Here is a 12,891-nt window from a genome sequence, read left to right on the forward strand (position 1 = left end):
CGGTTTTATCGCGAACGTACCGACATTGCATCTAGTCGAAAGAGTCAAATGCGTGCGTCCAGATGATGCTCGCTTCCAGAAAATCCAGAAAACTGTCTTGCGTCTTTTTTGGAAAACATTTGATCACGCAGAAAAGTTACACGAAGGTCTAGGTGCGAGTATGGTCGCAGAGAATGTTCCAAAGGTTTGCGAGTATGGATGCTTCGATGAATGGAAGTTTGGAAGAGTTGTACATTCTTTTAGAAAGGTATGAACTCTTCCAAAATGGAATTGTGCAGCAAACTGATTTACCAGAAATAAATGAATATTTGTTATATCGTTGCATATTAGGGCGTTTTTTCTATTTCGTCTGCACGATTACGTTGCGATCATTTGGACAATTTCGTTCGGAATGCAATTAGTCAATGGTGAAAATGTGTGCGAAAATGAAAAAAAAAATGGATCGGATATATTACGTACAGCGAAGAACCATTGTGCTTGGATTTAGGATGGTTACGTATCGTTTGTAGATTGGTCCATACATATTTAATATACAAAAAAGGAGACAAAATTACGTAAGGGTGTATGAACAGTAGAGTTATAGGAGGAGGAAAATACATTTAATTGGACATGAAACACGTGCATTAAAGTTCGCTGTATGATTCGAATAACGTTACGATAAACGTATATTCTGATATTTTATGGAATCACGAAATCGCTTTGAACGTATCGAATGCTACTTTGCGATCGATAATTACTTTCGAAACTTGCAAACTTCTATTCCGATTCGTCTATTCGTATTATAATTACAGAATACGAACAAAATGTTCGTTCTTCTCTGTTAAATAATTTTTTCTACGACTTCGGGAACGCGTGTATAGCAAGAGCGTGACGTAAAAACCTCGTCTCGCGTTTTGATCGCCTCTGACACGAATGGAAGAACAACAAGGTCCACGAGTGTACGGGTAATGAAAGGTTTTGCTTACTTGAGTAGTGATCCTCCTCGGATATGTCGGCTGGCTCCGGGGTCGAAATGTTTTCCTGCAACAAGATGCAAACGCGTCGTTAGCAGCGTGCACATTGCCACTTGTCGCGCGTAGTCGAACGATGTTCTCGCGCTCGCGCGAGAGGTGCAAAAGAGCTTTTCAACTTGCTGCCAAATAGTTTCCACGTGCTTTTCTCGCTATCGGTAATTCTTAATAAGAAACGACGCGACGAAAACACGCGCTATGCTACTTTTGAATATTGCACGAGACGCGTGCTGCTACTTTGCAGGAAAAATGATATCGCCATGTATTTATCGTACGTGTCACGACGTTCGAGTAATGCGAAATGCAGTGTCTTTATGGCATTATATATTTGATCAGAGATTGTAATACACAACGTTTTGTTAGGCGCGAGCGAAGAGAAGCTGTTTCAGTTCGTTTCGAAAGATATTTCAAAACGCGGTACATGATTGATCGAACATTAAACGAATGGAGCGATTTAATCGTCATTTAATCGAAAATTGACAAGCTGCTACTGAAACGGGAGGAAGGATTACCATGGAATTTGTAGAGAAAAGGGAGATTTGGGAAGTTCGTTAAATAAATATTTAGAAAAATTATAAAGGATTTTAATTATATTTCACATATAACTTTTAATTGAATTTATCGAAGGGCTCGCAGCGTTATAAATTTCGCGTGGGGAAAAGCCGATACCTGCGACTGAAACTAGAAGAGATCAAGCTCGAACCTAAAACGCGTCGTCTCGGAAAAACACGAGGCGGCTAACGCGAATCCATAGAAACCGACGAAGTGGGTCGACTTCCCGGGAACTCGATTATTGAAAAATTAAGAGGCCGCAACCTCGGACGAACCTCACGGTTCCGCGGTCGAACGTGCACGCTTGGTGTCCGACGCGTTTCATGGAATCGCGATTGTCTTCATCCGCGATTGCGCCACGTTGAAACACACCAACACAAGGCTTTCCGTACACCCACGGAACGGCCGTGGACTTTATTGTCCCGGATCGAGAGCTGGCTGTGGCGGCTTGTGGTTCGTCCGAACGCAAATTACTTACGCCTCGGCTAGGCTCGGCGACGCTACGTGCCGTGGGAGACAGAATCGAGGCACGTCGAGAATCTCCGATCGATAGCGTAAGACGGCGAGCCGCGGGAAAACCGAAACCCGCCTGCCACCCAACTGTCCGGCGTTCATGTCACCAAGAATAGCCATAGCTTTTTATCGCCAAAGTTCCTACGTCCGATGGGAACAAGTTTTTCAACGTACGTACTTTTTCGAAGTTTGACTATGGCTGCTTCGGACGTGGTCCCTAGCGATTTTAATGAAATTTCATAGATAAGATTTTTCGTCGCAACGTAAAACGTATCGGTTATTCGCGCTTGTAGATGCTGCATAAAGTAATTAAATATAAAACGAAGAACGTTCATTGATGTATTCTGTATCGTTAGACGCGGCTGCGATAAAAAAGAATCTTGCGTAATGTATTTTCATTCTTCGATTCTTCGTGATTCTGTCTGCAGCATTGCACGGCCGTTTAATCTCCCGATCAAGATTCAAATGTCATTCTCTACGAATAATAATCATATTCCCTGTGATATCTATATAATTATTGTAATAAGAGAATATACGGACACTAAAAGGTACAGATAATTTCCTGGTTACTTAACGAGAATGGAAGATTTCCAATTAACCACTTTTAAAGATCCTTAATAGCTGACTACCATCATCGTAATGCGTAAGTATTGCCAGATGTCTCATCGTTGTTACAAGTTACGAGTTACGAACAGGACACACACGTCGTTTCCTTTCTTCTCGAGTAATCGTAACGCGAAAAATTAATAACGAATACGATTTTAACGAACGAATACGTCAGTTTAGGTAATTTCGAAAAATGTTCCGCAACGAACATCCCATAAACGTTCGCGCTATCCAATCCTCGACCAAGTCCTTCACGCGTTCATTCAAACACTCCCGTTCGCATTCGCACACTCTAGATCGAAGCGGCATTTCGATCGATTCTAGGATCACGAGGTCGTGGTATCCTCCCATGCCGAGTCCGCGTGGCAACATTGGTCCTTTTCTCGTCACCCAGGGTTTCCCGTTGAAACGAACGGCGTTCGGTTTCGCAAGGCGTGTGCACAGTGTGCGCGCGGCTGGTCTGTCACACCGACCGAGCGCGGCTCTCCTATCTGTGTCAGGTCTCGTGTTGCAACTGCAGAAGGTCGACCGGTGTACGCGGAGAGCACGGCCAATTGATACCGGCCGCAATTTTGTCCGGCGGTGTAGGACGACCGGCACGACCGACTTGCACGCGCATACCGCGCTGTACCGGCGCAAAAACTGCCGCTGATGTAACCGAGAAATTCCGTACCGTGCGCGAGACCGTTCGGCGATTCGCTCCATCGAATCCGGCTACGAAAAAATCTGCCAGGTACTACAAGTTTTATCGGATAATCGACCCGTGGCAGAATGGAACACGACCCGGTAGATATCGTCTTACGAACGAGCTTTTACCCCGACCTGATCTTACGCGATGCGAACATGAAAAGCGTCGCGCGAATGGAACCGTGTGCATCGGTCTTTACGTTTCTCAGGATGGCTCGTAATTTACGCGTCTGAACGCGGTGTCCTATTATTCGAACTAAAAATGACAGATAACGAGGAAAAGCAAAGAACTCGTTTTATATCGGTACCATAAAGAGCCATTGCGAATGCTCGGAGAAGCATAGTAGGAAGTCACGATTTTAACTTGGCGATGTTCGAACTGCAGCTTCCTAACGTCATTTGACCAGCCGCTTTAACACGATCTGTACCACGTGTACCGTTTTCGGTGCACGCGAACGTTTCCAACGTAAGTAAAACAAGCGATGACATGCACCAACGGTGGTACATGCGACTCGAATGGAACGTCGTGCGGAAGAAGCGAAACGCGTTAGCCACCGTTGCTTTTAATGTTACCTCTCTTACTTTCTTCTCTCCCCGTATAAGTTTTCTATCGTTTCCTTCGCTATTTTACCGAGATACTTTCCAACTTTCGAGCGTTTCGTTTCCTCGGTTTTATTAACCAGCGATTGAAAACTACGTAACGCCTCGTCAGATGTCGCGTCTATCATATGTAATTGGCAAAGGCACTCGAGCAGAGATCTTTGAAAAGATGTATTACATAAGCCTCTAATTAATCAACAAGTGCCGCTGATTATGTTGTGAATATTACCTTACTACCGGTGTAAAGATACACCTATATCCTTAGAAACATCGAGACCAAGATCGCAGTCATCTATCAAGATCCTTTAAAAGATCTTTACGTCTCGTGTGCATACAGTCATATTTCAAATTCATTAATCTTGAAACGTAGATGGGATCGTACGAGCCGAATGAAGAACGAATGAAACAATTAAAAGGCACACGTAAGCGGCCATAGAAATCTCGCGGCCGTCTGGCGAATTGATAGTCCAGATCACGAATAAAAGGTGAATCCATTAACCCATTTGCCGGATACCCGCCGCGATAAATCTCTCCGCCTACTGGTATCGCGTGAATTGTGCAATCCTCTCGAGCTCGAGGAAAAAAAAAGGGAAAAACGGAAGAAGTAAAGAAAAAAAGAAAAAAGAGGATCATTGACACGAATAGCTTCCTTTGAAAAACGACAGGTCGGTGATTTGCCATTCTCGTTTCTCCGATCCTGAGAAATCGCGACACCCACCACCGATCGTTTCTCCCGTCGTTCCACCGAGAACAACGAGACACCGTCCTCTCGAGGGTCTACCGTTACAATCCTCCCGCGCATTCCTCTCGTAATCGCACGATCGAACGATCCGATAGCTGGCTACCGAGACCTCTGCGTTTAATAATCGGTGGAATTTATTGGCTAACAGCTCGTATCTTCATTCTCCAACTACAGTTTCGACTTTGCACGGCACGGGTTATTTTAAGAATCTTTCATTAAGAATTTAATATAACTCTGTTCCGGCTAACCATTGGTACACGCTCGCGAGGCGCCACTCTTGTTGCCGTTTGCGCGTCGCGCTTCGTCCGTATCACGAGAATCTCGCGACAGTGTTTCTGCTTTTCGACAGATTCTACAGCTGTTTGTAAAAAGAATGACCTACATATCTAGTTAACGTAAAGGGGAAAAAATGATGAACACGAGGAAATTGCGAGTTTATCGATTTCAAAACGAGATAGTAATTATCTATTGTTCGCCTGTTTATATCTTTAAATAATTTATCGAGCAACAGAATGTAAAAAATACTATTATCGCACGTGGAAATATCAATAAGATGAAATCATCGTATTGTATTCGAAATGGAGAAGCCGATAATCATCCTATTGCTGTTTCACCCCTCTGGAAAACAGTCTATCGATCGAATATCTTCAGCGAAAGAATCCGTAGCGATCTGTGTCGAATTTTTAGGCGATCCGTTCGTTATCAGCGATAAACATAACCGGTTACGACGATCGATCGATCGGACAACTTTAACGCGAGTAATTCATTTTAGAATTTTAATTAATTCAATCTCTTACGACCTGTCCCGCCTTCCACGATCGTTGTCGCAATTAAAATTCGCCGACATCCGGGAAGTACGAGTCGGGCAAATTTTTAGCAGACAACCGGCACACCAGTCCGAATTGCTTCTTTTTACTCAATTAGAGTCGACGCGCGATACCGACGCACCAAAAAATCGACCAATTCGTCGCTATCGATTTGTTAGAGTATTTTCTTCGAACAGACAAACACGGATCTCCGATCGACGTGGATCGCTGTGTTAATTGTTTCAGCGTATAGAGAAACAATGTAAAACGTTGCATTTTCTTGGAACTTACGCTACGTAATCGCAAACGATAGAATAATCGAAGAAAACGTGAAAGTAAAGAAGGCTGTAACTAGAGTTTTATGGAAAACGATGTTATTTATTGACAGATTATAGCAAAACATATCCGTTACGTGTGCTTTACATTACATTACAATATTTTTATCGCAATGTTTCGACGATCTGTAGCGATAACAAGAATTTTATAATTTAAGAGAAGATGTAAGTTCGTAGATGTAGTTTCCATAAAAAGGTTGCCAAGTGTCAGAATGCAGAAAGTGACGAATGATGGAAATAACAATTTTCGGAAACGTCTTTTCGAAGACGGAACGCGCATGTTCGAGCACGAGGTAATGGTCACGCTGGCACATGGCAATTACAGCCTAATTTGAAAACCTGATCGTGGTAGGATACATTCTATATCGCGCATGAAACGCCAAAAACTGTGTCGATTGTTGCGATAACACTTCCCTACTGACATCGAACTTCGCATAAACGACCCTCTTTAGGGAAAAGGAATTTTCTTTTAAATGGCGCTTACAGCACTTTTTGCTTCCATTCTTCGATCACGGATTCGAATTGCGGAATTTTAAATACTTCGCGACTCTAGCTTCTTTCTTTCCATTTCGACGTCTTAAAGTTCGATCAAGATAAATTTACATCTTCGTGAAACACAAGATTATAAAATCGAGATGTTCGATCAACTTCCGAGTATGTTCGTGGGCCGTCGTTTACTTTTATCGTTCAGCGGACACGAGCGAGCAAAAATCGGACGATTCGTAGCAACTGTGGCCGATCGTCGGACCTAAACCGACTCGTAAATCACGCGACAGCAGAGACGAGGTATCCTGAGGTCGCAGGTAGTAATGAACAATGTCCTCTGGCTTTCTCTCTCTGGTGACCGTCTATCTTCTCTCTTTCTCCCCGTCTCACCTACGCACGGGCCGCCCCACTTCCGGCGGATGTACCCTGATAAATGGGAATCTCGGCGAGCGCGCGGCCAGTCGGCCGTATACACCTACGACATAGCGCACCGCGCCGAATGAGAAACGAGCCGGGAGCGGTGCTCGTCTTCGAGGCCGGCAACAAGAGGCAGAAAGAGAAAAACGAGGGGACGAGCTCCCTCGAGCTCACCATGGGGCCGTACGACTAGCCAGAAGGAAGCGACCAGTTAACACATTGCGATCGTGTACTGAAACGACAGTTTTCAGTTTTTCCATATTCTGGAAGATTTCCGATAAAAATGTTGATCAACAAATTTCCAGCATGTTAGTTTCTCCCTGGCGTTATGAAAAATGATTTCAACTCCTCAAGAACTGCCCAAGTTAGATAGTAGCGGATAATGCGAGTAAAACTTCCAATTGATACGAAAGTGAACGTTTTACATCGAGATCTGTTAACTCGTGCTTCTTTAATTAATTTCCATTTATTCGAACTTTCAAGTTCGAAAGTGAAATTACTGCTATCAATTTCAATCGTGCGAACGCTGTATACTTTTCACTGAAACGAAACACGTTAAATATACGCCCTGCCGCTCTTCGGGGACTTTCTTAAATATTTCCAACTTTGTCACACCCTAATAAAGAGTGCTAAGAATAAACGAATTGGCAGATGTCTACTTCGTGACGACGAAATTAATTCCACCGGAATGAGGGGTACGAAAGCCGAGTTCACGCTGCCCAGTCGTCGAACCTCTTTTGGCAGCAATTGCCGCGTCACCGAGAAAGCTCTATCTCCGACTAGATAACGTCGTAGAGATGGTACGCGAGACGTTGGACCCGTCTCCCATTTAAATCACAAGCGTTTCTTGGAAAAAGGGCAGCTGTTTCCGGTAGTAGTTCACCGATTATCCGCTCAAGCCGCTGAAAATAGAGCGGCGCTGATGAGAGATACCTACAACAGGATGACACGTAGCATCTCTCTCCTTGCGGCTGCTTCGTTCACACCGACGGCTAATATAGCGGTTTCAACGCTCTCATCCCGAGATCTGTATTTGTCGTGTACATTAACGGCGTGACAAACGCGTCACGCTGTCCGGCTGCTCGGTTGAACAACTTTGTCTCGCAATTGTCACGTAAGAGCGGCCGACGAGGGAATACTCGGCGACGAAACGGCACGAGACGCGTAAGAAAAATCGAAAATACGATGGGGCAGAGAAGAAGAAAAAGGACGAGGTTGACGCAGGACCGGACTATCCTCGACTATGGACCTGGAACCCGGCCTATAAGGGAGAAGAAATTGTCGAGAGTCTGGGGGGAGAGGGAGGTGGTACACACGGCCAGGGAGATACGGTTGGAACATTTGTTTAGTTGGCTGCAATTAAGCCACTTGGCGGCAATTGTTTGTCGCTCAGCACAGAATTCCGCTCCCACCGTGCGGATACGCGGTCATAAAGCGCGCGCGGACGCGTGTGCGTACCGCGCGCGCCTTGTGTTGTACCAACTCGCCACCAACACCGCAATTCCAGACGATAAAGCCGAGCGAGTTGCCGGGGTTAGAGGTCAACCGGGTCCAGTAGCCGGTGTCCAACCAATCAGCGACTGGCAACCGGCCGGACACTTCGCGAGATCGACTCGGACGATTGTCTTTTGTCTTCGGCTGCTCGTAAGACGGACGTCGATGAATTGTACGTCGAAGTCACGCGACCGACCGTGCCCGCCGACCGGCTGCTCTGAATTTTTATTCGCTTCGACCGATCGCCGCGCCAGCCGATCGATTGCCACGGTTGGCGTTGCGTTCGTGGGATCTACTTTGTTCTTCGTACGCGCGTACGATTCTCGTACGTGAACTCGAGACTTTTTTTAACTTCGATCGATCGACCGATCTCCTGACATTCTCAAACACGGAGGACGATCCTCTTCGACTTTGCTCTCCCGCGCGAGATCAGCAGCCAGACGCTTAGTCGATGTGCAGAAACGTTTGCAGCGCGGACAAGTTTCGCGCGTACGGCAGGTCCGCTCGTAAATCGTTGACGAAAGGTTGCACGGTTTGCCAAGCGTCTCGAGCGACCGTGTCCTGGCTTCGACCGAGGAATAAAAGAGATTGGGCCATTAGAACCGGGGAATCGGTCCACCGGTTGATTTAGGTTGCCGTGGCTTGACCGCTCTTTGGATAATGGGCAAATGATCGTCGCCTGCCGGTGATTTCAGGGCCGTGTGTTTTGACTGGAGCGAAGCACCTATCGACGATTCCGCTCTTTCTCGCTCTATCTATTTTCCCATCCCTGTCACTCTGCCTCTTGGGTAAGCGCCTCTCAATTTCGGCTCATTTGCCTACCAAATCCGCCGGCCTATAAATACACGGCTACTCCTTCGGTGAACCGGGTCTCAAGGTCATCTGTAATTACCTCACCAACGACGCTACGCCCTTGTACGGACGTTTCTCTTTCGCCTTTTTTTAAGCTCCGTTCGATTTTTATCGTTCCTGTCGCTGTATTCGGTCGGGCCTTTATTAAATTCCCTTTCGTTGCGCTTAATCTTCGAGTTTTCTTCTCACGGTTCGCGTTACCGGCTTCCTTTCTGTTCTCGCATCAATTTCGTTCAGACAAAGATATTAATCGTATCGATAGATGATCGTAGAAAGAGGCGGTATTTTTTTTATAATTGTCCATATCTTTTTACCTCTACGAAGAGTGCCATAACGAAATAGACTAACCGGAGACACGATGAGAGAAATTACTGATCGCGAGTACGATACAACACATCTAGAGACACTTACCTATCAAACGCAGGACGTCGGCTTCATTGAATAATTTCCCCTTGATACATTAACCTCGAAAAATAAATCGACAAAACCTATGTACGTGGAACGAAGAAGGCGAGCCAGACCACCGATCGAGAGGCCCAGGCATCAAAGCTACCACAGCAATTTCACACGACGTCGTTCAATTCCCTCCAACGTATACACGTAGCCAGCCTACGAACGAATCATACAACGAGTCGCTTCTTTCTCTAAACAAAACCAAGACTGCATCCTCTAACACGGCCCATTTCGAAAACCGGGGAATTGAAACGTTCCGCCGATGGATTCCGTGCCGTGTTGTACCCAGAAAGAAGAAAGAAGCCAATCCAACAGGACACACCTGCAAGCCATCAGCTACGCACGAGGCAAAAAGAGAGGCGGCCGTTTTCAACGTTTCCGTCGCTCGAGAACGCGCGAGTCTACACACCGACGCTCGAAACTATCCGCAAACGCGCGCTTCGAGAAAACACGATTTAACGAGAATTATAAAAAGATGCAAAATGATCCAGCGATCTTAATTCCTTACGATCAATACCGTTACGCGTAGCGTAATATATTATCGCGCGACAAAGAGCTAACTTATACCTCCTACCAATTAAAAGTGATCTACCGACTCCATAATTCACGATTAGCTTTCACAATTTAATCAAACTCACGTACTATCGCGTAATTACATTCGCGTAGCGTATATCTGTCCGTGGACGTTCCGACTGGCCAAGGATACCGATCTTTGCACGCCCGTTTTGGAACATATTCGTCGCGTTGCAAGAGAGCTGGGACAGGAGGACGAGTACGAGGAGGAACGGAGGAGCGGCGCTGGCCTGACGTCATCGGGAACGAATGCTCTGAAGCGGCGTCGTTCAGGTTGCGTCAGGGGGATCCGTGATGATGGTCGGAGCTCTTCTGATCTGGTAAGCGGTCGCGGAGTAGGAGGAGAGGACGACGGGGTCACCGTCGCCGGGATAACCTCACACGTGTGCGGCCCGAAAAAAGAAAGGCCAAGAAGGAAAGACGACGGCGACGCCGGAGGCGAAGCTCCAGCTCGTCGATGGGGAAGGAACGGGAAGAGAAGAGGACGGTCCGCGGAAAAATAACCGACTCGCCACGAACGGAGGCCGATCCTCGTTTTCTTATCGGCCACGGCGTCGATGATCGTCAGTTAATCGCGCAACCCAGGTGATAACGACCGTTTCCGTCGACGTTCTGGGACGGGCTACTGCGGACGTGAAAAATTTTCCATTCGTATCCAGAGAAAACTGGTTTCGAGCTAGTCGCGAAGTCTGGTAGTTGGTTTAAAAAGGAAAAAAAAGAAAAAGAGAGAGACGTTGTAAATTATCTCGATTCTTGTTCAAGTGTAACTTAACGGATCGCGATTATCTTGAAACGATTGGAATAATGGTTGATCCGTAGGAATTATTTCGTTTAATTCGTAATTCATTTCGAAACGTTTGTAGGTTCTACGGAACAGTTTTGCGTTAATAACCGAGACATCTTGATTAACTCGAGGTGGAACTGCTTCTTTTCCGAGAGTTGAAAAATTTATAGCAACGTGCGGTACCATTAAATCCGTAATATCGAATGATATTTCAAACGACTCGCGACATAAGTGCAACGATTAAAAGAGTATCGAAACGTTTCGAGTTAAATCGTCTACAGTGCGCAAAAACTGGTTTAACTCGCTATTTCGCTAGTAGATAAGAATAAAAATATGACCATTCGTATACCTCTTAAGAAAAAAAAAAAAAAAAACTAATTCGAACGAACCACGTTGTTATTCAGCTGAAAATTCTGTCAAATCGTCTGAAACTTCAAACACCGAAGAAGCTTGGAAAATCCACGAAGGTTTTGAACGAGACAGAAAGCTAAGTCAGGCACGAGTATCTCGAGCTGATGGCCTAATCATCGGGGGCAGGCTTGCTCCGGCTTGAAACGGCACGGAGGCGACGTCGACTGTTACTATATCAGGCGACAGGCGTGACGATATCGTAAAGTAACGTCGTTGTTTTCCCACCGGGCTGTCGCTGTATTTTCGAGCTGGTCTGCAGTTTATCCAGCACCAGTCACGGATGACAACGGTGCACAGCGTGGCCGCTTGGCTACCTTACTTGACCCCCGTACAACGAGGGACAATTGGGTGTAACAGTCTCCCATTCGTTTGTCCGTCCGTCCATCCGACGAGCTGTTCGTCCCATCCAGGCCGTTCGTGTTTCTCTGAATCCACGGCCGTGTAACACGTCCATTATGCCCGCGGTGCAGTCGCGTCTGCGAACGTGTTCTCGTTTACGTAGATACGTGTGCGTGCAATCTCTTTCTTTCGATCCTTCTCTTTTCTCTCTTTCGCCGTCGCCTGTCTTTGATCGTTTTTGAATTCCGTTAGAATATCGTTTCTTATTCTTATCTGCTTTCTTTCGGACGAAGGAAAAATCGACCTTTGGAAATCGCTTCGTTCCGTCCACGAATAAAAATTTCCTCTCTTCTGTCGCTTGGAAATTGCGACTTGGCACAGATTCCCGGGACACCCAGTATATCGCACGGAAAATTGTTCGTTTCACAAGTTGGTAAAACTTTGAAATCGCGTATTAAAAATGGTTTCAAAGGGATCCACGAAAATGACGACGAAGAGAAAGAGACCATCCGTAGATTCGTCCAAGGTTCTTCGCTTTTACGTTCAACGTGACTCGAACCTTCCTTCCTGTTTTTTCGGAAGCGCTCCTTGTATCGAGCATCGATCGACAAGGCCCGTATTGGCATGCTCGTGCGTGAGGTACATATCACCTGATCGAGTATTCGCGGCATTTGGCCACGAGGGAAGAGAACATGAGGGAGGCGAACGTACGAAAAAGAGGAAGAGAATAGAACCTCGGTTTCGAGCACGCGCCCTACTCTATCCGCTTCCGCCGCGTAGACGCGTTCGATTCGTTCTCTTCAGTCGCGTCTCACGCCACGAGCAGGGAGTGTGCATTCCTCGTCACCGGTTTTCTTCAGAACTCGTCGATCCGCGGTATAAAATATACGTCTCGTTTAAATACCTTGCAAAGATACATCGTCTCTGTAATTCGATATCGCGATTTACTATGCACAGAATCTTGAGTACAACGCGTTAATTATGTCACCTTTTGACAGAAAAAGATAATTGATCAGGAAGATAGAAAATGCGATATCATCTCGGTATTCCTAAGATTCTAGCGCCGAATCCTAACTTCAGCAGTCGCTAGATCATTCTAACATTTTCCTCCTTTTTCATTTTTTCTCTTTCTATCCTACCCTGCATGACGTGTCAACGAATACATGATCAAGATTCGAGGTTCGGTAACGTTGACGTTAACGAGAAGTCCCAACGACGTAGGAACGTTGAA

At 45.9% G+C, this 12,891-nt stretch overlaps 1 protein-coding gene across 3 annotated transcripts in view; it reads right to left on the minus strand.

Annotated features, from left to right (window-relative positions):
• LOC126873938 (nucleolar protein 4-like) overlaps window positions 1–12,891 on the minus strand; it is a 96,594-nt gene that overhangs the window by 33,620 nt on the left and 50,083 nt on the right. For all 3 annotated transcript variants that reach the window (XM_050635335.1, XM_050635334.1, XM_050635337.1), the window contains one exon: window positions 966–1,020. In XM_050635335.1, coding sequence (XP_050491292.1) covers window positions 966–1,020 — 55 coding nt within the window. The remainder of the gene's footprint in view (window positions 1–965; window positions 1,021–12,891) is intronic.

The sequence above is a fragment of the Bombus huntii genome, chromosome 15, assembly GCF_024542735.1.
Source record: "Bombus huntii isolate Logan2020A chromosome 15, iyBomHunt1.1, whole genome shotgun sequence".
In the NCBI taxonomy this organism is placed as follows: domain Eukaryota; kingdom Metazoa; phylum Arthropoda; class Insecta; order Hymenoptera; family Apidae; genus Bombus; species Bombus huntii.